Source organism: Camarhynchus parvulus, chromosome 5, assembly GCF_901933205.1.
Source record: "Camarhynchus parvulus chromosome 5, STF_HiC, whole genome shotgun sequence".
Lineage (NCBI taxonomy): Eukaryota > Metazoa > Chordata > Aves > Passeriformes > Thraupidae > Camarhynchus > Camarhynchus parvulus.
The window spans coordinates 59703520-59727735 of record NC_044575.1 but is presented as its reverse complement, the minus strand read 5'-3'; the positions used below and the strand labels follow the sequence as shown (position 1 = coordinate 59727735).

Here is a 24216-nt window from a genome sequence, read left to right as displayed (position 1 = left end):
CAGAGCACAACTGGGAGCATCCCACAGGACACTGGTGGGCCTGGCACTCCCCTGTCCTGCTTCAGCAGTGCCTGTGAGGGCTCGGACAGCTGTGTCCAGCTGGAAGCAAGCCCAGCCCTAATTTTACCCTCCAGCAAACAGCCCCCTCCGGACTCCAACGGCACTTTTTTATTTTCAGCACCTAATGCAAGCAACAGGGCGACGTGGTTTCGCTTCCCACACGACACCTGAGTTATAAAAACCCCCCCACTCCTGCCCACCCCTAGGGAAAGCCAGCAGCAGCAGCAGCAGCAGCAGGGACACAGAGACTGAGACAGCAGGGAATTGTACAGCGTGTGTGCTCGCCTCCCCCCTAGGCCGCGGTGCCGTTGGGGGTCTTGTCCTGCCCCGCGTCCCGGGGCTCGTTGGGTGGGGGGATCTTCAGGTCCGAGGGCTCCACGTGCCAGATGTCCCGGGCGTACTCCTTGATGGTGCGGTCGCTGGAGAACTTTCCGGCCGCCGCGATGTTCCTGATGACCATCTTGGTCCAGGCCTTGGAGTTCTGCAAGGAGGTCACAGAGTGACCAGGTTGGGAGAGACCTTCAGGAGCATGGAGTCCAACCCAGGCCCAACAGCTCAACTCACCCCTGGCACCCAGTGCCACATCCAGGCTTTGTTAAACACACCCAGGGATGGGGACTCCACCACCTCCCCAGGCAGGCCTTTATCACTCTTTCAGTGAAAAAAATTTATCACTTTTTCAGTGAAAAAATTTTAATCACTCTTTCAGGGAAAAAAAATTCCCAGAACTTTATCACTCTTTCAGTCAAAAAATTTTCCTTGTATCCAACCTATATTTCCCTTGGGGCAGCTTAAGGCTGTGTCCTCTGGTTCTGCCAGTGCTGCCTGGAGAAAGAGCCCAGCCCCACCCGAGCACAGCCACCCTTCAGGAGTTGTAGAGAGTGATAAAGTCACCCCTGAGTCTCCTGAGAGGGGTGGGGTTGGCCCCAAGGCTGGTTCTCAGCCAGGGATGCTCTGGGATGAGATCAGCCTCATCTCCAACATGTTCCTTCTCCAGGATGGGATGTTGTGTCCTGGCACAGCTCCCTGCCCTGTCCCCAGGCTGGCACTCACCAGGTACAGCTCGCTGACCTTCTCCTGGCACTTGACATAAGCCTCGTAGTCTGCAAAGACTTTAAACCTGGAGCAGCAAAGAAAGGAGGAGTCAAAAGCAGGAGAAACAGGAACGCAGGATGTCTGATGTGAGGTGTTGTCACACCCCAGACCCTTAAATCGAGGGGTTAAACTTAAGGTTCCTTTATTATTCTTTTTTTTTTTTTTTTTTTGTGTGCAAAGGAGAAATCCCCACCAGATATTCTCAAGAAGTAAAAATCACACAAAAGTTTACTTGCAAAAACAGAGCAAATTAAGGAAATTTTGGCAAAAAATACAACACTGTATTCAAAGTAAATAGAATGTTGAAATCAATGGAAAACCATTTATCATAGCATTAGTTAGCATTAATTTAGTATTCAGCATTTACTTAGGATTTATTTAGCATTTGCTTAGCCTATTTAACTGGGAAACCTTTAAAACCTTAAGATGTTGTGTTACCCATAAAGCTGCCTGAAAGGATTAAGAGAAGGAAAGAGAGAGAGAAAGATGGAAAAGGTACAGAAAAAACACACAGCTACCGACTCCTGGGCTCCAGCGTGGGTGAGGCAGAAACTCCAAGGAAATTGTCAGGGCAAGCTCGGCCATAACCCCTCAGCCCCTTTTATAGCCACAACCCTTCATGGGCCCGCCTCTAGGCGGGACTTCTGGCTGACTGACCAATCAGAGGCTGGTTAGTATGATTGATTGGCAGCTAAGCCAATCAGAGGCTCGGTTAGCACAGCCCTCACGCACCAAGTGCCATGATTGACAGCTCTGCCAGGCTGAGGGGTCTGGGCACCGCCTCAGCTGAGAGCCGGGCCGGACCCCAGCCCCACACTCACAGAGGTGTCCCAAAAAACCCAAAAACGGCTCCAGACATCGATCAAGTCCTGTCTCTGACAGGTGTCCTCCAACACAAAGCCTCTGGCCAAATTACCTCTTCCCAAGCCTTGCTTGTAAAGAACCCTGAATGCCCCAGGAGGGAAATGCAGTAAAAGCATTTCTCCTATCCCAATGGCCATGACTGACCAGTGCTCTGGCCAGGAAAGCCCTTGAGATGCCTCAAATCATCTGGAAGGGCTGTGCACACAAAGGCATTAACGTGACAATGGCCAGAATCCGTGCCTGAGGAGCATCATCCATGTGCAACGTGGTCCCAGCCCAGGGGACGGATGGATGGATGGATGGATGGATGGATGGATGGATGGATGGATGGATGGATGGAACCCCAGCACCTCACCTGTCGTGGTGGAAGAGCATGTTGACCACGTCATTGAAGAGATTGGGGTCGTCTGGGGAGAAGAAGCCACTTTTAATCTGGTCCACGGCCTGTTTCAGCTCAGGGAGCCGGTCGTAGTAGAGCTGGGCATTGTACCTGGAGGGAAGGAGGCCATAAAATGGTGCTGCCCGAGGGACCGGAGGTGGCAGCGCTGTGGCATCCCTGGCCCTCACCCTTTCCTGTCCAGCTCCGTGACATCCTCCACCCTCATGCCAAAGATGAAGAGGTTTTCCTCTCCAGCCTCCTCGGCCATCTCCACGTTGGCTCCATCCATGGTGCCGATGGTCAGGGCCCCGTTCAGCATGAACTTCATGTTCCCTGTCCCCGAGGCCTCGGTGCCCGCTGTGGAGATCTGCTCCGACAGGTCGGTCGCGGGGATCACTGCCAACAAAACACACCAGGGGCTCGTGGTGACCAGCTTTGGGTTTGCTTCCTGCTGAAGGACCATGGTGGGAGCCACGGGATGGAGGGACACCCCCTTCCCACAGCATGTGCCACCCAAGGTACCTTTCTCTGCCAGGGACACCCTGTAGTTCTCCAGGAAGATGACCTTCAGCTTGCTGCCCACCACGGGGTCGTTGTTCACCACCTGAGCCACGGCGTTAATGAGCTTGATGATCATTTTAGCCATGTGGTATCCCGGGGCAGCCTGGGAGAAAAGCCACAGGTGAGCCAGGAGGGCTGGTGCCAGGGGCAGGTGAGGCACAGCCACCTCCCAGTGTCCAGGGAACAACCTGTTCATCCCTGTTCCCATCACCATGTGTTACACCACAACATTTCTGGGGGCTTTCATGACCACAGACAGCAGATGGTTGTCCAAACCCCACCCAAACTTGCTTGGGTTGAAGTATCAGTACTACTCCAGTGCTTCTTGGGACAACTTCATGGACTTAACACCATGGAATCATGGAATTGTTTAAATTGGAATCCAACCATTCCCCTGCACTGTCGAGGCCACCACTGACCCATGTCCCCAAGTGCCATATCCACATGTCTTTCAAGTTCCTCCAGGGATGAGGACTCCACCACTGCCCTGGGCAATGCCTGACCATCCTTTTGATGAAGAAATTTTTCTTAATATCCCATCTAAACCTCCCTTGGCACAGCTTGAGGCCATTTCCTTGTTCCCTGAAGAAGAGACCAAACTCTGCCAGCTGCACCCTCCTGTCAGGGAATTGTAGAGATGTAGCCCCATGAAACATCTGCGCCCACATCCCACCCCAGGACACTTCCAAGGACTTCCTCCAAAATCTCTAAAACCCCTGACCCAACTTACCTTGCCTCCAATGATGACTGTCCTGGGCACAAAGAGCTTTGCAGGATCCCTCCTGATTCCTGGAGAAAACAGCAGGGTCACTGTGGGATATGGGGCACAGGGAAGCTGCTGCAGCCCCCGGGCACCCTGTCCCCTCAGGGCATGGTGGCTTACGGTTGTACATGGTGATGATGTGCAGGCAGTTCATCAGCTGCCGCTTGTACTCGTGGATCCTCTTCACGTGCACGTCGAACATGGACGAAGGGTTGATCTTCACCTTGTACTCCTTCTCCAGGTACAGCGCAAACTTCACCTTGTTCTCCTGGGCCAGGGCAGGGACCACGTCAGCCCCCAGGGAACACCAGCCCCTCTCTCTGCTCCCCCTGCCCATACCCCTCACCTGCTTCACTTTGGCCACCTCCCGGATGAAGAGGTCGTCGTCCACAAACTTGTGCAGCTTGGTCAGCTGGCTCAGGTCCCGCACGTAGTCCTCCCCGATTTTCTGCAACAGGAGCAAGGGCACATGCTGACGCTGGGATAGTTTGGGGTGGAAGAGATCTTGAACATCATCCAGTTCCAGCCCCCTGCCACAGGCTGAGACACCTTCCATTAGCCCAGGGTGCTCCAAGCCCTGTCCAACCTGGCCTTGGACACTTCCAGGCATGGGGCAGCCACAGCTGCTCTGGGTACCCTGTGCCAGGGCCTCCCCACCCTCACAGGGAAGAATTTCTTTCCAATATCCCATCTAACCCTGTCCTCTGTCAGTTTACATCCATTCCTCCTTCTCCTGTCTCTCCATGCCTTGTCCCCAGTCCCTCTCCAGCTCTCCTGGTGCCCCTTTAGACACTTGAAGGGGCTCTAAGGTCTCCCTGAAGCCTTCTCCAGGCTGAACACTCCCAGCCAGGCAGAGTCAGGAGCATCTCTGTGGCCTTGCTCCAGCAGCTCCACATGCTTCTGCTGTTGTTGACACCAGGGCTGAAGGCAGCTCTGCAGGTGAGGTCTCACCTTAGCAGGGTAGAGGGGCAGACTCCCCTCCCTCGACCCTGAACTCCTGACCATCCAGAAGAAGTGAATGGCTGAGGTTCCCTGGCACCCTGGGCTCAGCAGGGACGGGTCAGTGCCCTCAGGGTGCTCCCCCCATGCCGGTACCTCTGCGATGAGCTCTGCCAGCCCCGGGTTGCAGAGCAGGAGCCAGCGCCGTGGGGTGATCCCGTTGGTCTTGTTCTGGAACTTCTCCGGCTCCAGCTCCGCAAAGTCCTCAAACCTGCGAGGGCGAGGATGGCACAGCTCCAGCCTTGCCCACCTGGCACCACCACCCCTTCCCAGCTCAGGGTGAGCCATCAGCACCTCCCTCCCCTCACTCACACTTGACTCTTGACGATCTCGGAGTGGATCTTGGCCACGCCGTTGACGGCGTGGGAGCCCACGATGCAGAGATGGGCCATGTTGATCCTCTTGGTGTCCCCCTCCTCGATCAGGGACATCCTCCGCAGCCGGCCCACGTCGTTGGGGAACAGGGACGCGATGTGCTGCCAGGGGAGCCAGGGAGGTGGTGAGAGGGGGTGGCACTGAGGGATGTCCCACCCCATGGCTTACAAGGAGGGGCCACGGCAATGTCCCCAGTGCATTTGACACCAGCCAGAGCGGTGGCTTTTATTCTGTTGTGGTGGTGCAAACTCCCTCCAAAGGGTGCCCTTTCTCAGCATGGATGTCTCTGGATAGAAGGATCCCCCCCAAGCTGCCACACAGAGGGGTTTGGGGACACACACTTGGCCAGTGAGGCCATTTTGGCACAAGCCTTGTGCTGCCGGACCAGGAGGTCAAACCACTCCCAACATCATCTTTCCCAGGATGAATTTAGGAAGTAACAAATGCCAGCTCTCAAGTCCCTGAAGCAATGGGTGAAGCCTCTCAACAGTCACTAACTGCAGGATGGCAGTGATAGGGAAGGGCTCTCCTACACATCAACTTCCCAAAATAGCAGCTGGACTCCCCAGCCCCACACCCAACATCACCAGTTTGTGTGTGCCCCTCATCCTGACAGTACATCCCTGTCCCCCTGTCTGGAGCAGGCTCCCAGGCACTCACATCCAGGTGTCTCTGGTTGATCTCGTAGATGATCTGCAGGTGCCTGGGGAGCAGCTTCTCCACCAGGTCCACGGGCCAGCGCTCCAGGGCCTCGGGAAGCACCGTGTGGTTGGTGTAGGCAAAGGTCCTTTTGGTGATGTCCCAGGCCTGGCAGGGAAGAGCCAGTGCTCAGTCACACCTCAAGTGCCAGAACCCACCTTTGGTCCTCCCACCGTGCCCAACAGCACAGCCCAGCCAGCTCCTCCCAATCCACACCAGTTAAACCCAGCCTGACTGCTCCACATCATTCCCAGCAGGCACAAAACTGGCTCCTCCACCATGGGCAGGTGGGTGCAAGTGCAGGAGACCAGGTGAGGTGTCCCTACCTTATCCCATGGCAGCTTCTCAATGTCCACAAAAATCCTCATCAGCTCAGGGATGGCCATGGCGGGGTGCGTGTCGTTCAGCTGGATGGCAACCTGGGAGAGCAGGGTAGCACGTGGGACACAGGGGGGACACTGGGCACCCCACAAAGGGCCTACAAACACCTGCATCCTCTGGGAGGTGTTGAAACAAGCTCCAAGGCAGAGGTGGGAGCAGCCCTGGCTGGTACCTGGTCTGGGAAGGAATCAAACACGGTGCGGACGCTGTCTGTGCTCCCGAATTTGGATGCTTTGAAGCGGCGGATGATGTCCTGGAGGGTGGCAGCCACCACAAAGTACTCCTGCTTCAGCCTCAGCTCCTTTCCTTCAAAGAACTGTGGGCAGAGGAGCAGGGAGCTGCAGGATTCCTGCAGGATTCACTGCACTTCCTGGGGGAAGGTTTTCCCAGGGTGTGCTTCCCCCAGCATCACTTGGAATCCCAAGCTCTTCTTGCTTCCCAGATTCCAGCACAAGGGTTTGGGATGTGCTGGTACAAACAGGTTAAATCCCAGCTGAGCATTGTCAAAACCTGCTCTCTGTGGTTTGAACTTTTTGGCTGCAAGGAAAGGTACCAGGACACTGGGAAGGGAAGCTATAGGAGCTATTTCCAACATGAGGATTTCACCACCATTCATGCAGCAAAAAACATCAAATGCAAAGGAAAAGCTGCAGGAGACAACCTCACCACGGGAGCTGCATTGCCCCCAGCTCTCCTCACCAGCTGGGAAGCCTGGAGGAGGATTAAATGGGAAAAATACCATCAGGACCTGCCTCAAACAGGCTGCAGAGCAAGGAGAGCTTCCCCTTTTTTTTCCCCCTGCTCCACATCTTGGTTTGTGGCTAGGGAAGGGCTGTGTGTCCCACCACACCTCAGTGCCAGCCTGGCAGGAACTCCCAGAGCAAGAGGGCTGGGGTGCAAACAGCAATTTTGAGGCACAGCCTCTGGTCCCAGGTTTGCAAAAGGCCACCAGGGCAACACCAGCAGCGTTCAGCAGTTTGATTCACGTTACATTCTGAGACTCAAGGAACATTTCTGCAGCAGGGCCTGCTCATCCTCACTCACTCTGGGCAAAGCTCAGGAGAACAGACTCATCCTGGTGAGAGGCACCAACCCTCATCCAAGCACTGCAGGCAGCTTGAAACACAACTAAAAACACCTCTGCAGCATCCTGGAGTGAGGAGCTGCTCCCTTTCCCCCTCCATCCCTAAAAAAACCCTAAAACACCACCACTCACGTTGTCATTGGGGTAGAGCACCCGGGAGATGTTCTCGGCCAGGTTCCTGTCCAGCACGGCCTGGATGTAGTCCCCAACGTTGACTGGGGAGGAGCAGAGGGTGAGGTGGGCGTGGGACCCCCCAGCTGTCCCCACCCCACCCCACCCTGCCCAGCTCCCACTCACAGTCGCGCAGGTTGAAGTCGTTGGGAGCGCGGGCTGACCACAGGCGCATGGTGTTGACCGTGTTGTTCATGTAGCCGGGCACGGGCGTGTCGTAGGGCAGTGCCAGCACCACCTGTGACATCCCCAGGACAGCTGGAATTGGGCTGGGATCCCCCCCATGCCCCCCTGGAGCCCTCCCATCCCACAGAGCCTCCTGCTCAGGGCTGAGCTCAGCGTGTCCTTGGTAGCCCTGCATGGGGACACCCCTCTGGCTCTGCCTGCTGGCTGGTGTTTGCCAGAAGTGCTCAGGGCATGGAGAGTGGCTTCATGAAGAGTGTAAAGGTCAGGAGCAGCTTAATTTAGGTTTAATTTATTCCTGCTGGAGCTGCTTTTGGTATTTTGTAGAATCCCAGAATGGTTTGGGTTGGAAGGGACCTTAAAGTCCATCTTGTTCCACCCCCTGCCATGGGCAGGGACACTTCCCACTAGACCAGATTCCTCCAAGCTCCATGACCTGGCCTTGGACACTTCCAGGGATGGAGAGCTCGGCTGCACATGTGGAGCAGCCAAATCTGTCCTCATCCCCATGTCCACCTCCTCCCAGTTTGCCTCACCACTGCCTTTTCCATCCCAGCCCAACCTTCCTGGCAGAGATTCTGCAGGACTCATCCCTGGGGCACAGCCAGCCAGGGAGAGCCCCCCAAATGACAGGACAAGCCATGCAAGGGACACTCCTGTCCCCAGCCCTTACCTGGGTGTCAATCCACTTGGCACCAGAGGCAGAGTGCTCCACGCGGCCGTAGAAGTGCACGGGCAGCATGTACTCAGGGCGGGCCTTCTCCCAGGGATTGCCATGCCTGAGCCAGTCATCAGCCTCTTCCACCTGCCAGGGGGACACACAGCAGTGACAGGGCCACCCAGCCCTGGCATCCCCTCACCTGCAGGATGGCTGGGAAAGGCTCTGCTCATGGCAAAGGGGAGGATGCTCTGAGTGTGTCCACCCTAAACCTGGATTTTGGCACAGCAGGGTGAGCCTGGAGGCACCACCCTGAGCTCTGCCTTCCATGGGGATGGGGACAAACCCAAGGTGCACTGTTAATGCTGCATTTCCACACCAGCCTCTTCCACAAGAGGAACACAACTGCTCCATCCTCACCTGCTCCAGGCAGCCATGGGGCAGCTCTTGGGGTGGCCCTGAGCAAGGCCACCCTTGGCCTTGGGACAAGGGATGGAGCTGTGAGCTTGCACTGGTCTGAAGTTACATTTGTTCACAAAAATATCTGTTAAATTTTAAATACCACAGCAGCAGCAGCCTCTGAGCTGAGGGGAAGTGTCTGTACCCCCCAGTCTAACGGGAAGAGGTGAATGTGAGGTTCCAGCTGTGCCAGGAGACAGCGAGGGCCACACATCTCCATCCATACCTGCCACCCATCCCGGATCTTCTGGTTGAAGATGCCATACTCGTAGCGGATGCCGTAGCCGTAGGCTGCCAGCCCCAGCGTGGCCATGGAGTCCAGGAAGCAGGCTGCCAGGAGAGAGGAGAGCAGTGAGCTGGGAGCCCTGGGAGATGGAGCCTTCTCCCACAGGGACTTGGGCCAGTCCCACAGGAGCCAGGGCCAGCAGCCACCCAGCAGCACCTTGCTCTGTGCTGGAAAGGCTGGAGCAGTAACCCCTGGGATTAGGAACTTCCCACAGGGGATGTAAAGCCCTCAGGGATGTTCCCACCACCTGGGGGGGTCACTCACCTGCCAGCCTGCCCAGACCCCCGTTGCCCAGCCCAGCATCCTCCTCGATTTCCTCCAGCTCTTCCATGTCCAGCCCGAGCTGCAGATGGGAAAAAGGAGAGGGGCTGGAGACTGGCAGGGTGCCCAGCCCCACAGAGGGGGGGCATTGTTGGCACACAGTCCCTTGCAGGTGGGTTTCAGGAGGGCTGGAAAGGCACCCAATTCCACAAGAGCCATCTCTGCAGGTGGGACACTGTGATTTGAACCCAAAGCAGCTGCTCTCCCCCTCAGCTGTGTCTCTGTGCCATGGCAGGGGCCATCTCCCATGTTTAAGGTCACTCTACCAGGCTTTACAAGGGACATTCACACCCTTGACCTCGCCATGGGCAAGATCTGGGGATTTGGAGCACCAAACTATAACCAGGGTGCTGCCCTTGGGGTTCCAGGCACTTCCAAGGGCTCTGAGAGGTTATTCCCAGGCCTGCTCCCTCTGTCCATGGCTGCAGCCCTGCAGGGGCAGGCACCAGGTTCCTGTTCCCTACCTGTTCCAGAACCCCTTGAGGCAGCCCCCCAGGTGGAATATTCCTGCACCCCTATTCCTGAGGGAAGGCTCCTGGATGCCACCCTCCTGCTCCCCCAGCACCTCAATCCCTTGGGGACAGGATCCAAGTGCTGTGTTCCTTTCCCTCAGCATCTCCATCCTCTGGAACACGCACCCAGGTGCCCTTCCTCCCAAGTGCAGGCATCACCCTTTAGGGTGAGAAGCATCTACACCCCTTTTCCTTGGAAATTTAAATGTTCCAGCCCAGGATGCTGTAGGAGGAAGTGGTTTTGCCTATGCAAAACTCCTTGGGGAGCTCAGCTGGAGACCTTTGGTCCATTGCCCTGCCCTGATGTCCCCTGGTCGCAGCAAGTGGGGATAAAAAACTTAAACCCCCCTAAAAATAACTTCCTCTCCTTTGTAGTGTTTGCACAAAAGCTGTTCCTGCTCTTGTGCAACCACCCTGGCCACATCTGATGATGTTGAACACAACATGGTGGGGACAAAAGGAGCCACCCAAAACCCTTTGGTCACCCCAGTGCCACCTGGTGCTAGCACCCAGCTGGGCTTAACTCAAGGTTTTATTCCCCCCTGCCACTGATCATGGACTTAAACAGCCTCATCCACAGAACCACCAGTGTCCTTCCAGGATCCTGCTGCATTCCCAGAACACACAGCCAGGCTGGGCAGCTCCAGGCCTTTCAAGGGCAGGTTCTGGAGCAGCCTTTATTCCCTAAGCCATCCCCTGTGGCTTAGGGAGCAGTCTGCAGCCAATGTAGCAAAACATGGACATTGTCAGGAGCTGGAAAACATGAATCTGCCCTCCCAGGGCAGCTCCTCAGCCCTTGTGGGATGCTCACCTGGTAGACAGCCTCATCACAGGCGTTCTGCAGCCCCAGGTTAATCATCGTGTTCTGCAGCGTCCGCCCCATGTAGAATTCCAGGGAGAGGTAATAAATCCTCTGGAAGAGAAAAGCACCCCGTGGTCACCTTGCCCAGGGCTGGAGGAGGCTCCCCTGGACTCCAGAAGCTGCTGTTGTGTGATATCTCAAAAACAAACAGGGAAAAACCCCAGCTTCAACAGAGCAGGGTGGTTTGCACCAGGAATTCCAGCTTGTGGCTCCTGGGTGGCCCTGCAGCCCCTGCTCTCCTGCTCAGGCTGTTCCACCTGGACAAGCCCCGCTGCCCTGACCCAGGGTGGGGACAGCTCCACGATGGTCACCGGTGGCAGCACGAAGTTAAACTTTAAAGAGGAGCCGTTTCCTAATGTCACTCCGGGCTGCAAAGCCACGGGAAAACCGAGCGAGCTGCCGGGGCCAGCCGGTGGCCGTGGGGACACGGGGCCGTGGGGACACTGCTGCCGACACGGCGGGCGCAGGATGCGGCCGGTCCGGCCTTGTGTAAGCCGAGCCCCGGCGTCAGCACCGGCAGGTTTTAAGGAAGGATTTAGGCTGGGGGAAGTCGCTGACTCGACAGCTTTCCCTCCCCAGGAGCTGCGCGGGGTCGGGCGGGGAACGGAGGTGGGATAGAATCCTGGAGTCCTAAAATGGTTTGGGTTTTGAGGGAGCACAAAGATCGCCTCGTTCCAACGCTCCTGTCACGGGCAGGATGTGCTGGGCAGAATCCACTGGTATTTACTGGTTTGACTCCAGCAGAGCCGGGAGCAGCGACTCCAGGCAGGCAGCGCCCGGCTCGCCTGGGCTGCACGGGAGAATCCCAACCCCAAACCCGGCAAGAGGCTCCTTTTCCTCACCCCTACACAACACGGGGAGCGCGGAGCTATCGCGGCTGGCACGCTCCCAGCGAGGTGCTGGCAGGGAGGAAATTGATGCCGACAGGGACATCCAGGTGTCAGGAGGGGGATTAGGGCTTAATCCCCCCCGGCAGAGCCCGGAGCAAGGCAGCGGGACGAGCAGCAGCACAGCAACTCCTGCACAAACCGGATCTCTCACGCTTGGCATCACTTGTGTTAAACGAGACCTGTTTGCGGCTGCTTTCGGGTGCCTTTAAGCCTTTCCAATAATTCCCCCGGGAAGGCTTTGGAGTTGGTTTTGGTAGACAGCACCCACGCCGGCGCCGCGGGACAACAAGCGGCGTTCCCATGCCCTGCACCCCGCTGCCGGCCAAGCCGGGCTCTGTTTGTTTTGCAAAGCAAAGGACAGTGGCCTCGCTTGGTAAAGTCCAGTCCCTCCTCTCGGAAAAGTTACCGGAACAGCCCTAAACCCACGGAAAACCGAGCCCCGCCAATCCCTCTATTCCAGCGCCGAGGGAGGGTCCCCATCCACGGGGCTCCCATGGTTCCCACCCCAGCCACAACCACCGTGGGGGGTTCCCGGCACCCCGCCCTGCACGGGGGGCTCCCCCCATATCGCAACGCTCCCACCTTGGGATCCTTCTCGTAGTAGTACTGCTGCGTGCGGATCCAGCGCCCCACCAGGTGGTCCCGCACGGTGTGGGCCAGGGCGAAGTAGTAATCGCGTGGGGTGGCCACATTGCGGTCCTTGACCAGGGTGAAGTGCAGGTGCCGGTTGAAGCCCCGCTTGAGCTCGGCCACGCTCTCGGCGCCCACGATGCCGCGGATGCTGATCTGCTTCCGCCGCTCCTGGTCCGACAGCGGCCGCGACATCGCGGCGGGGCTGCGGGGACACGGGGACGGGGACACGGACACACGGGCTGGGCTCCGGCGCCGCGTTCCGCCTCCGCCCCGAGCTGGCACCGCCCCGGCAGGGGACGGGATGGGGACGGGATGGGGACGGGCCCCGCCAAGGGCCGCCCACGAGTGGGGCGGGAGCGGCGGCCGGCACCGGGGGGCAAAGGGGGGACCCCGAGGAGGGACAGGGGGGGTGCAAAGGGGGGACCTCGAGGATTTACAGAGGGGAGTGCAAAGGGGGAATCCCGGGGATGGACAGAGGGGGTGCAAAGGGAGGACCCCGAGGAAGGACGGAGGGAAGTGCAAAGGGAAGACTCCAGGAATGTGGCCGGGGGGTGTCCCGGGGACCACCCCTTGGCTGGGTCACAGGGCTGTGCAAAGGGGGGACCCCGAGGGTCACAGAGGAGTGTGCCAAGGGACGGGGACCCCGGGTACGGACAGAGGGGTGTGCGAAAGACAGGAGGAACTCGCAGGGGCACAGAGGGGTCTGCAAAGGGGGGGATGCTGGGGGTCTCAGAGGGATGCGCAAAAGGGGGCCCGTGGGGGGATGTGCAAAGGGGGTGTCCCGGGCCGGTGCAGAGGAGGGGCCGGGGCAGAGCCGGAGCCCCCCGGGCGGAGCGGAGCGGTCGGGGCGCGGCCACCGCCCCCCAGCGCTTCCCACGGAGCGACCGCCCCCGGCAGGGACCGCCCCACGCGTGGCCCCGCCCGCGGGGAGCTCGGCTGGAGCACGTACGAGGAAGGTGACGGGAAAACCCGGAAAGGGTCGTGATGTGTCCCCCCGTGTCACGATCCATCCTCGTGTCACGGCTTTGCCCCCGTGTCACGGTCCCACCCCCGTGTTACTGTTCTCTCCCGTGTCACGGCTCCTTCCTGCCCGACTGTCCCCCGCCCTCCCCCGCAGCATTTCCCAGCCCCCTCCCTTTCCCCGCCCCCCGTCTCCTCACTGTTCTCTGCCTGCCCGCAATCCCTCTGGAAATGGCGTGGGATCGCTTTTCCCCCGCTCCGGGCTCTTCCCGGCTGCCTCCCGCACCGTGGCTGCCCGCAGGACCCTGCCCTGACTCCGGTTCAAAAATATCCGATATGAGCTTCCAACGCAACACTTTCTCCTCCCCCTCCTCCTTATCCTCCTCCTCCTCCTCCAGCCAGGCTTTCCAGGCTGTTTTCGCTCTCCTGGCCTCATCCCCAGCAGGGTGGGCAAGGCAAGGAAATGGGATTGTGCTGCTCTGCCCCGCTCAGGTGGGACCCCACCTGCAGTGCTGCATCGAGCCCTGGGGTCCAGCATCAGAAGGATGTGCAGCTGCTGGGGTGAGTCCAGAGGAGCCACGGAGCTGCTGCAAGGGCTGGAGCCAGGCTGGGAGAGCTGGGGTGCTCACCTGGAGAGAAGGAGGCTCCAGGGAGAGCTCAGAGCCCCTTGCAGGGTCTAAAGGGGCTCCAGGAGAGCTGGAGAGGGACTTTGGAGGAAGGCCTGGAGTGACAGGATGAGGAAATGGCTTTGCAGTGCCAGAGGGCAGGATTAGATTAAATTGGATCCATGCACAGGCTTCCACCCAGAGAGTAACTGAATAACAGAATCATGGAATGGTTTGGGTTGGAAAAGACCTTAAAGATCATTTAGTTCCACCCCGTGCCATGGGCAGGGACACCTTCCACTAGCCCAGGTTGCTCCAGGCCTTGTCCAGCCTGGCCTTGGACACTTCCAGGAATGGGGCAGCTACAGGGCAAGCTGTGCCAGATCCTCACCACCCTCACAAGGAAGAATTTCTTCCCAATTCCTCATCTAAATCTCTCCTCTGTCAGTATAAAACCATTCCCCCTTGTCCCACTGCCACAGATGCTCTGGCCCTGGGCTGTTCCCTGTGCTGTACATGACTTTCAGGCTGGTTTTACATGCTGCAGGGAAGATGCAGTTTCCTGTATCTCCGGTGTTCCTGGCACATTCTCACTCTGGAAGGAACAAGCATCCTTCTGAGATGCACTTCATGCATTAGCATTTTCTTCTTTAGCCCTGGACTCGAGCCCGTGATGAGCTCAGAGGCTGCACATTGAAAACCTCTCGTGAGCCACTCTGGGAAAACAGAGCAGGCACTGATATTCCAGCAGCGAGTCCTTCTCACGGCCCTGGGAGAACTCTCCATGCTGTTCCCTTGGAAATGGCTCCCCCTCCACCGATCCCTTAGAATTTTGCCTCTATTCCATCTCCCTGGGGAGATGGTGCTCTGTATCCAGCCTTGCTCATTCCTCCCTCCTTCCAGGGATCCAGGGGCTTCTCTGGGCAAGCAGTGCCAGGGCCTCCCACCCTCACAGCCAAGAATTCCTCCTTCCAGCAGCTCCCATGGCCCATTCCCTCCCATTGAGCGAGTTCTGTCCGTTCTCTGCTGCTGCCTCTGGCCAAGGACAGTGAGGGATGTGCACCAGGGGGGGATGAGATGGGAAGTAAAGCACAGAGATGCTCTGGAAGCTCTGCCCTTCTCTGGTAAAAGTCCTTTATTAGAACGGCAAACATGACATTGTCGTCAGTACAGCGGCTGTGTGCGGCTACCATCGCGCAACGGGGGGACGACTCTTACAATCACTGGGACTCTAAGAAGCACCATGAACACCCTAAAGAACGGGGGATGACTTAGGCTGAGAGAGGAGCCCCGGGTGAGCCGGCCACGGGGGCTCCTCAGGAATCCACCCGGCAGCTGCCCGGCGTTGTCCCGCAACACGGCTCCGGCAGCTGGGAGGAACTCCTCGGCGGGAGTCAACGAGATAGCACCCATCCAATAAATTAGGAAAACCTAATGCTAGAGCAACAAGGGGCTGTCCTAGAGGAGGGCAGGCTGGGAGGGAATGGGCTATTTACATTTGTCTTTCTGCTGGGCCGGCGCTCCCGTCGCATCCCGCCCGGAGCCGGGCTGGGAGCGCTCCCGCTGCCCGTCCCGGCTCCGCGGGGACAGCGAAGCGAAGCGAGGGGACAGCGCATGCAGGCGCTCTCGGCTCCAGACGGGACTGGCACCGTTCCTCTCCTGCCTCTGGATTACCAGAAAGTCGAGCAGGGGATGGCGGCCGGTGGGAACTGCTGCCGGCAGCAGGCGCGCGTTCCTGAGTGCGGGGCTGTGGCCAGCTCTCCTTCCTCCCCATCCCATCCCCACCCCCGGGCTCTCGGGCAGACCCTCGCTGCAGAATGAATTCTCCGGTGATTGGAAGGACACTATCAGTTGAATTTAAGGCTAGGCTTTATATGGCAACTATAAAAAAATAAACACTAATCTCCAAAGAGCCGGGCGAGGGCTCTCCAGTCTATGGCTGTGCACCGAGGTGTGGGGGGCCCCTGGAGAGCCCCCCGTGGGCATTCAGCACCCGACCAAGGGCCTGCCAGCACCTGGGGCACCTGGGGACAGGACGGCCACCCCCTGCCCCGCACAGGTGCCCCAGGGGGACACAGGACAGAGTGGGGTGTTTTGGTAAGGACATGGAGACTGACTGGTAATCCAGGACCCACCTCTACACATGACCGAGGGTGCTCTGCAAGAAAGGCCACAGGGGAAAGAAACAATCCTGCAAAGTAACCAGGCTGGCGTGGGCGGAAGCGTTCCCGTGGTGGGGACCCTCAGGCTGCCCCCACGGGCGGGGAAAGCGAGACAGAACTGCCCCCCTCCCCCAAAACCCCAACTCAAATGAGGAAAACCAAACCTAAAAGCAGACACAGGAGAACAGCTCAGGCTACCTAGGTACTTCATCAGCCAAGGAGAGCTAAAGAGCGAGGCGCACACACACGGGACAGCGCGGAGGCCGGAGAGCGGAGGCGGCCCAAAGCCAGGACCTTCCTTCCTGATTCCTTGCCCATCTCCAGCCAGAGGCCGAGCAGGGACCCAGCAGCTGGGCAGGGACCTGGCCTTGTCCTGCACGAGGGAACGGGCTGGCTCCTCTCACCCCGAGAAGAGGCAGCCGGCTCCGGGAGCATCCTCAGGGCATGGCCGAGCGCGAAGCGTAGAACTCGGGCACGGGCAGCCCGGTGTGCAGCGTCACCTGCAGGGAGAGACACGGGTCTCAGCTGTGTCCCAGTGTGCCTGCTGGGACAGCTGGTGGCGTGGCAGCTGGCACATTGTCCCCAGAGAGGGCAGGAGCAGCGCTGGGGACAGGCAGGATGTGACTGGAGATGTGGGTGTCCCCAGAAGTGTGGCAGTGGCTCCATCTGGTTTGTTCCTCACTTTTCTGTGCTGCTGGAGTGAGCTGGTACCAAGCCCCAAATATTCCCAGCTGGCTGTGTAGAAATCCCACAGCTGGCTGCCAGAGAGGTGGGACATGGCAGGAGCTGGGTCTTAGTGCAGGTGAGAGGGACAAAGGGGGACCTGAAGGACAGTGAAGACACTAGAGGAGATCCTGGAGAAGCCCCTGAGCTGAGTGGGATGGGGACAGAGAGGGGACAGGGACAGTGGGAGGGATGTGGCTGATTGCTGGTGAGAGGAGGGAGCTTTGTGGTGGGGAAGCTGAGCAGCATCAGGATGTTGGGGCAGGGCCATGCTCACACAGGCACTGGTGAAATTCAGCTCCCTCCACAAATGCTTTCATCTGGGAGGAGAGCACAATTCCTCCTTTTATTGCAGCAGCAGCATTTTCCCCTTCAGATACAGATTTGAAGAAAACTGTCTAAAATACAGAGATTTCCCTCCTGATTAGAGTTGTTTTAAATTAGGCACATACCTCTAAAAAAGCATAATAAATGGCTTGGCTTAATTAGCAGCCTTTTATCAGCATCCCAAGGGATTTCTGTGCTGTCAGAGGATTTAGGCACTGCCTTGCCCAGGGAACTCACAAAGTCAAGGGGCTACAGAGATGCCTTGTCCCTTATGGCTGTGTAGAGGACTGAGGTAGAAGTTAAACCCAGCACTCAGCAGGATGTTTTTACCACACCAAATTAATACAGCAACTCTAAACCCAGCACAGACAACATGGGCTTTGTTAGTGTTTCCTAATTAAACATTTCTCCAAGCCAGACAGACTCCCCTGCCAGTGAGACGCTCTTAGGGTGGGAAAATTTGGCAAGGATGCTCCCAAAGTTTGGGATGGTCCCATCACACTTTTGTTTCAGTGCTGCTGGAAAATTGTCACTGCCTTGGTGACAGCACAGCAAGCCCTGGACATGTCCTGTGTCCTTGGATGGACACAGCAGAGCATGTCCTGACCCATGCATCCCTGATTCACAGAGGCCACTTGGTGCCTCTGCCCTTGCACAGAGGTGATCATAAAATCCTTGAATGGTTTGGGTTGGAAGTGACCTCAAAGCCTCATTCCACCCCCTCCATAGGCAGGGACACCTTCCACTGTCCCAGGCTGCTCCAAACCCCATCCAGCCTGGCCTTGGGCACTGCCAGGGATCCAGGGGCAGCCACAGCTGCTCTGGGAATTCTATTCCAGGGCCTCCCCACCCTCACAGGGAAGAGTTTCTTCCCAATATCCCATCTCCTCCTGCCCTTTGGGAAGCCATTCCCCCTTCTCCTGTCACTCCAGGTTCTGTTCCAAAGCCTCTCTCCAGGTCTGACACCCACTGTAGAAGACCCTGCCAAAATGCTGGGCACCCTGAGATGATCCCTCCCGTGTCCTTGGATGTGCCTGGGCATTGTGCAGGGTTGGAGGTGCAGGCAGTGCCAGGGGGGATGTGCCAAAGCCAGGGTGTGCAGGATTCCCTGGGACAGAGGAGAGCAGGGATGTGGTCAGTGAGAAGAGAAATGAAAGATGGAAATACCGGAATGGTGGCACTGCTTGGGGATGTTCAGGAGAGCTGAGAGCTTGGGAGAGAGGGAGAGAAGAGGGGTTTGAAATGTCCCAGAGGCAAACAGGCTTTGAAAGGTGCCTTTCTCCCTGCTGATGGTCCATGCAGGACCTGGGAGAGCTGTAGGAGCTGGTGAGGGTCTTGTGAGGGAGCATCACAAACACAGTTATCAAACCCCACCCCAAGGAGGGCTGGAGAACCCTGGTGCTTCAGCAGCCCTCAGGGAGGAACCTGGAGTGAGGAATGAGGCTACAGGGGAGCCTGTCCTGCTTCTGGAGACTCCCAGGTGGTTTAGGGTGCAAGTTTAGCTCCTTCCAAGCCACCCTTGCTGCACAAGAACCCTCCTGCTCCCGCTACCGTTGCAGTGACAGCAGCATGAGGGGGAGTGTGACAGCAAGGTCACCCCTTCCCACTGCTGGGAGTGTCACTCCCTGCTCCAGAGAGCTGACCAAGCCCGTACCTGCACGTTCCTGTTGAGGCTGACGGCGGGGAAGAAGAGACCCTCCAGGTTCTCAAAGGCCACGGGCCCTTGCTGGTCCTCGTTGATGGAGAAGGTCAGAGTCCTCCTGGTCAGATCCAGCAGCACTCCCACCGTGGCCCCTTTCGTGATCCCACCCTCTGTTCTGTGGGAGGAAAAGGCTCAGTGGCCCCTGTGCTCCTGGCTCAGGCCATGGAGCCCAAGGACTGATGATGGTGAACACCAGGAGCCAGGCCATGACCTGCTCCCATGCCAGCCATGCTCAGCATTCCCTGGGAACCTCCTCCTCTACCCTCCCATGGAGCTGCTCTCCTCTTGCCATGATGTCCCCAAGGAAAAGCCACCCTGAGAGCAGCTACGGTGACACAACCACGGGGGAAAGCAGGTGGAACTGTGGAGCAAAGCCACACCAAAACCTGCTGATCCGTCAGGGAACAGCCTGCAGGAAGGGTGACCCCAGGCTCTCCCCAAAGTCCCCAGTCCCACGTGGAACACGAGCAGTGGCACAGGGATCAAGGCAAATGTTGCTGCAGGAGTTGCAAGGATTTGGCTGTCACTGGGAAAGGGATGCCAGCAGGAAGAGCCAGCATGGAAAAAGTGGTGGCAGACAGGGAAGGAACATTGAACAAGGCAGCACCAAGCATGTAGGGCCTAATCCCCACTGGGGGAAGGGCACATCCTCCAACAGAGACGACCAGGATTGATGTCACCCTCCCTGTGGACACTTGTAGGTGCCACTCCAAAGCCACAGGCTCTTTGGGCTGTGGTGTCTGGGGGGAAGCCCCTGTCCCTGCCTGATGCAGTTCCTTTGGGGGCATCCCTGGGGGGCTGTGTGTTCACTGGTAGCAGCAGGCAGGCAAGGAGACTCCACACAGCTTCTGAGGGTGCTCATCAGCTGAGGGTTTATTGGGGGTCCCACCCCTGGGAGCAGCAGGGTTCGTGAGGGAGAAGGGGGAAAAGGGAAGGGAGGGGGAGAGCCAAGGGAGCAAAGGGCCAAGAGAGACTCTGTGGTCTCCCCCACAGCTTAACAGGGAGATTGAAAGTGAGCACAGAATAAGCCTTGGGCCAATGGGATTACAGATCCACGACACTTCAGGGAAGAGGATCACAGGCTTGGAATAACCCCGACATTTTCGAGGGGTGAGACAGAGCAAACCACTGAACTAAAACGCACCACCTACCTGTTGGTGTGGGAGTTGTTGTGCATGAACCAGCTGCGGTTGTTGTCCACGTACATGGCCCAGGCCTTGTCGTCCTTGCCCAGCATGGCATCCTTGAGGACGTCGATGCGCGCCACGCCGAAGGCCGGGTCGGGGTGGTTGTCGTAGCGATCGATGGACAGCTCCCAGTAGTGGAGCCCTTTGGAAAAGCCCGTTTTCCCCAGCACCACCCTGTCATCGTAGCTGTTGCAGGTGACAGTCAGGTTGTCATTGGAAAAGATGATGTCAGCGTGGGCAGAGGAAGGGTCGAAAGAAAACCAAGCAACTGGAACACACAAACAAGACGGGGTTAGCGCGGTGGGGACGCGCCGGGGCCGCGGGCAGCGACACGGACGGGGCATGCTGCATGCAGGACACGGAGCTTCCACCAGGGAGGGACAACTTCCACCAGGGAGGGACAACTTCCACCACAGAGAGACAACTTCCACCACGCAGGGATGCTCTGAGCTCCTGTGGCTGCAGCTGCCAGTGTGCCTGAGGTTTTATGGCCAGGACTTGGAGGAGTTTCGCTCTTGCTGCTCCATGGTTCCCAATGTCTCGGCTCGTGAGCCTGCAGGATCCTCAAGGCCTCCTAAAATTTGGCCCTTGCTGGAGATGTGATCCTCACCAGATCTCCATGGTCTAACAGAATGATGGAATTTTGCAAGGGTTTGGGTTGGAAGGGATCTTAAAGCCCATCTTGTTCCAACTCCTGCCATGGCAGGGACACCTTCCATTATCCCAGGTTGCTCCAAGCCCTGTCCAGCCTGGCCTGGAACGTAACTTACTCTCAGGACCAAGTGTTATCAGTTTGCAGAGTCAGGTCAGTGTGGGAAGGGGACTGAGGATCAGCAGATAAACTCTGTGTGTGTATTTAAGGGCTGTTTTTGGGAACCAAAAGCACACACAAAGATCTTCATTTACTGAGTCACACAAAGAAACCTCCCTGCCAAGCAACGAGCCACACCTAAGACAAGAACTCTAGGGAAGGCTGGAAAATGCCCCAAAACCTCCAGGATTCCATAGGGCAGCTGGTTTGAATGCACAGGACTTGGTTACTGCAAATCTGACAGACACAGTGTCACGTCCACGACAAGACACAGGGACAGGGAGTCATTCACAAGCCACCAGCCCGGTTCCCCAGGGTGGTTTCCTCCAGCTGAAAACGTGAACTGACACATCCAACAAAACGCTCTGGCGGCTTGAAAAACAAAACCACTCATGTGAGACTGATTGACTGGTTTATTGGAAGGTTCCACAGGACAGCTGCCATGCACGCGGCCGCCCCGAGCTCCCCGCGCCGCGCACGGCGGTGCCGTACCTGCCACCATTTTTTTAATGTCAACTGTGGTCATTCCCAGGGAAAGGCATGCAGGAGAGAAAACAGCACGTCAGGTTGGGTAGGGGAGAGAAGGAGAAACCGTTCCTGCTTGTCTGTGACTCCAGCCAGAGCATGGATATGTTGGCATTTTGCATCAAGGTGGGGCGAGAGGCGCGAGGATGGGCTGGGGCTGTGAGAGGGTGCGGGGTGAGGAGGGAATCCCACAGGGCTGCAGGCTCCTTCTCCCAGGGGAATGAGCAGGACTGGCCCTGCAGACAGTCTGAAGAGGACAGGCAAGCAGCAGCCACCTTGCTTTAATTAGCTGCAAAGGGGCTAATTGCATCCACGGCATTTGGGCCGCGTTCAAGTGCCTTAATGAGCAGGGATATGTACTGAGAATCATGGAATGGTTTGGGTTGGAAGAACCTTAAAATTCATCCTGTTCTACCCACTGCCATGAGCAGGGACAATTTCCACTATCCCAGGTTGCTCCAACCTGGCCTTGGACACTTCCAGGGATCCAGGGGCAGCCACAGCTTCTCTGGGCACCCTGTGCCAGGGCCTCCCCACCCTCACAGCCAGGAATTTCTTCCTAATATCCAACCAGTTTAAAAGAGGAGGAGAGCAGAAGGATCAGTGCTTAATTACAGGGCCATTTCCAGAGCACTGACCTCAGGCTTCCCTTTAAAACCATTATTGGGAAAACCAAAATGCCTTTACATCATCCAGCCACCATAACTTCTCCAAATTTGCCTCCTGCCCAGGGTAATGGTGGAATTTCCATTCTTGGAGGGATTTAAAAGCCTTGTGGATGTGGCACTTGGGACATGGCTCAGTGGTGGCCTTGGCAGTGCTGGGGAATAGTTAGACTCAGTTTTAGAGGGCTTTTCCAACCTCAACAATTCCATGATTCTGTCACATCCAGGAGTGCTCTGCAAGCAGGGTACGAGCGAGAAACGCTGCTCAGTCGCCAAAGAAAAGATAAAAAAGCAAAAAGAATAAAAAGAATGAAGCAACAGGCAGGAGGTGCCAGTTAATTGTAATTAAGATACTTGCCTAATTGGGAGTAAGGCGATCCTTGTGTGTCAAAATTGCATCCTATAAAGAGATACTACATTTCACACATCACAGCTAAGGAACAACAACCTCCTGACAAACACTCTGAATTCATTGTTAATTAAGCACCCAGCAGCCACGGGAGGCCTGATTCATTAAAAGCCAGAGGGCACGGAGAGGGGTGGCAAACACAGCCTGGGAGTTTGAGTGTGGACTGGATAAAGTCTGACTGCTCAGGATGCCAAATTATTTTGCTTTTCTCCAGAAAAAAAGGCAGGAAATTTTAGCCTTGGCGGAGTATCTTGGCTGCTTGGTAAAGATTCTCTAAACTGACTGAAAAACCACTCCTTGAAGGACAGGGATTGAGGAAAAGGCAGCTCCTGATGGGTCTGGGGTGGAAAGGAGCTGGAATTGAGATCCCTGGGGGCTGACACCTGCCTCAGACCCCAAAGGGCTGTAGCTTCATCAGCTGCAAGGACAGGATGTGTTGGGGTGCCCTTCATGCTCCTGTGCCTGACTGCTGGCTGCAAGCACCTCATGGGAGCCAGGGACTGATCCAGGAGCTTGTCCTGACCTAGGGGCTTGTCCTGATCCAGCAGCTTGTCCTGATCCAGCTTTTTCTTACCTAGAAGGTTGCCCTAATCCAGGAGCTTGTCCTGACCTAGAGGCTTGTCCTGATTCAGGAATTTTTCCTGACCTAGGGGCTTGCCCTGATCCAGTTTTTTCTTACCTAGAAGCTTGTCTTGATCCAGGAGCTTGTCCTGACCTAGGGGCTTGTCCTGATCCAGGAGCTTACCCTGATCCAGGAGCTTGTCCTGGTCCAGGAGCTCATCCTCACCAGGAGGGGACACCAACACAAGCCCTGTGTTGGCGCTGGGTGGGACAGCACTCATGAAGGGCGCTGGATTTTAGGGCCACCCCTGCCCAGCTCTGTGCCTGGCTCCCCCCTCCTGCCCTGGCTGTTGTTGGGAAGGCACCTGGCTGTGGCTGTGCCCCGTGCTGTGCCAAGAGGCTCCTCCTGAGGCTGCTTTAATGAATCCTGCCCCGTGTCCCGACTCCAACACCGCTTCTCCAGGTCTCCATGCATCGCTGCGTTCCAGCTCTCGTGAGGGACACACAGACCCTGTTGTGGCTGTCAGGACCCTGTTTTTCCCTGTTCCCCCACCCCAGAGTGGGGCTGCAGAAGGTCCAAGGTGCACACACGGCTTTGGCTCACGGGCAGCACACAGGAGGGTCCCAGAACCCCGGACACAAAGGAAGGAACGTCCGTAACAAAACAGCGTTGGAAGCCATCAGCTCACAGCAGCACGATGAGAAATCAAACATAAAAAGCACAAAGAAAAGAAAGTTTGCAGGGTACCTCCCCCCTGGTTATTCTGGCAAGGGCCATGCTGCAGCATTCCTCATTCCGTGTTATGGGATGGAAGTCAAACAATCGGGGGCCCCCATTCTTCCAGGGCTTCCACCAGAGAAAGCTGGGAATGAACGCCTTTGGAGTGGTGTACATCCAGAGTGGTGGAAGAATCAGGGCCCAGGATCTTTAGCAACAGAAGATGTGCAAAGATTGGTTAGAAAACAGCTCTGAGAGATCCCTGTGGCTCCTTGCTGGCTGCCCAAATCCATCCCTCGCTGTGCCTGAGCTGCCTCCATCCCAGCACAGCCCGCGATTCCGGGCACACGGAGCCGAGCTCGTGTGGGGCTGCCAGGCCACAGAGGCATCACAGGGGTGGTGCCCTCTGCTCTGCAGGAATCAGGGCTTTGGGATGGGCACATCTGGGTTTGGGAAAGCTGAGCCCAGTGCTCAAAGCTGAGCAGAAGAGAGCCCATCCACGTCTCCAGGTCCTAAGTCGGGCTGTGAGCTGGGATCACAGAATCCCAAACTGGTTTGGGTTGGTGGGGACACAAATCACCTCATTCCACACCCCTGCTGTGGGCAGGGACACCTTCTACTATCCC

At 57.2% G+C, this 24216-nt stretch overlaps 2 protein-coding genes across 5 annotated transcripts in view; both read right to left on the bottom strand.

The window, feature by feature from the left end:
* Nucleotides 1-153: 153 nt before the first annotated feature.
* Nucleotides 154-13516, bottom strand: PYGL (glycogen phosphorylase L). The gene is made up of 21 exons (XM_030949782.1): nt 13396-13516; nt 12185-12437; nt 10662-10763; nt 9282-9360; nt 8958-9061; nt 8288-8419; nt 7558-7669; nt 7393-7475; nt 6349-6492; nt 6122-6214; nt 5757-5903; nt 5034-5197; nt 4818-4932; nt 4069-4170; nt 3843-3990; nt 3690-3748; nt 2921-3062; nt 2587-2794; nt 2375-2509; nt 1114-1180; nt 154-541 (listed from the first exon to the last, which is right to left on the bottom strand). The coding sequence occupies exons 2-21, from the start codon at nt 12425-12427 to the stop codon at nt 353-355; spliced, it is 2568 nt and encodes an 855-aa protein (XP_030805642.1). The 5' UTR covers nt 12428-12437; nt 13396-13516; the 3' UTR covers nt 154-352.
* Nucleotides 13517-14917: 1401 nt separating this feature from the next.
* The window catches only part of TRIM9 (tripartite motif containing 9), a 73790-nt gene continuing 64491 nt past the window's right edge, over nt 14918-24216 (bottom strand). For 3 of the 4 annotated variants that reach the window (XM_030950434.1, XM_030950430.1, XM_030950431.1), the window contains 5 exons: nt 22261-22302; nt 21205-21228; nt 19866-20169; nt 18667-18829; nt 14918-16462 (listed from right to left, as the gene is read on the bottom strand). In XM_030950434.1, the coding sequence (XP_030806294.1) occupies nt 16400-16462; nt 18667-18829; nt 19866-20169; nt 21205-21228; nt 22261-22302 (596 nt within the window). In that variant the 3' untranslated portion in view covers nt 14918-16399. The remainder of the gene's footprint in view (nt 16463-18666; nt 18830-19865; nt 20170-21204; nt 21229-22260; nt 22303-24216) is intronic. The other variant, XM_030950432.1, reaches the window with a different exon arrangement.

Coding starts and splice junctions, on each gene's coding strand:
- PYGL (XM_030949782.1), bottom strand. CDS start 12,427: ATGTCGCGGCCGCTGTCGGACCAGGAGCGGCGGAAGCAGATCAGCATC. Junction 6,493..7,392: donor TGCTCTACCCCAATGACAAC/GTGAGTGGTGGT, acceptor CTCTGCCCACAG/TTCTTTGAAGGAAAGGAGCT. Junction 4,933..5,033: donor GAGATCGTCAAGAGTCAAGT/GTGAGTGAGGGG, acceptor TCGCCCTCGCAG/GTTTGAGGACTTTGCGGAGC.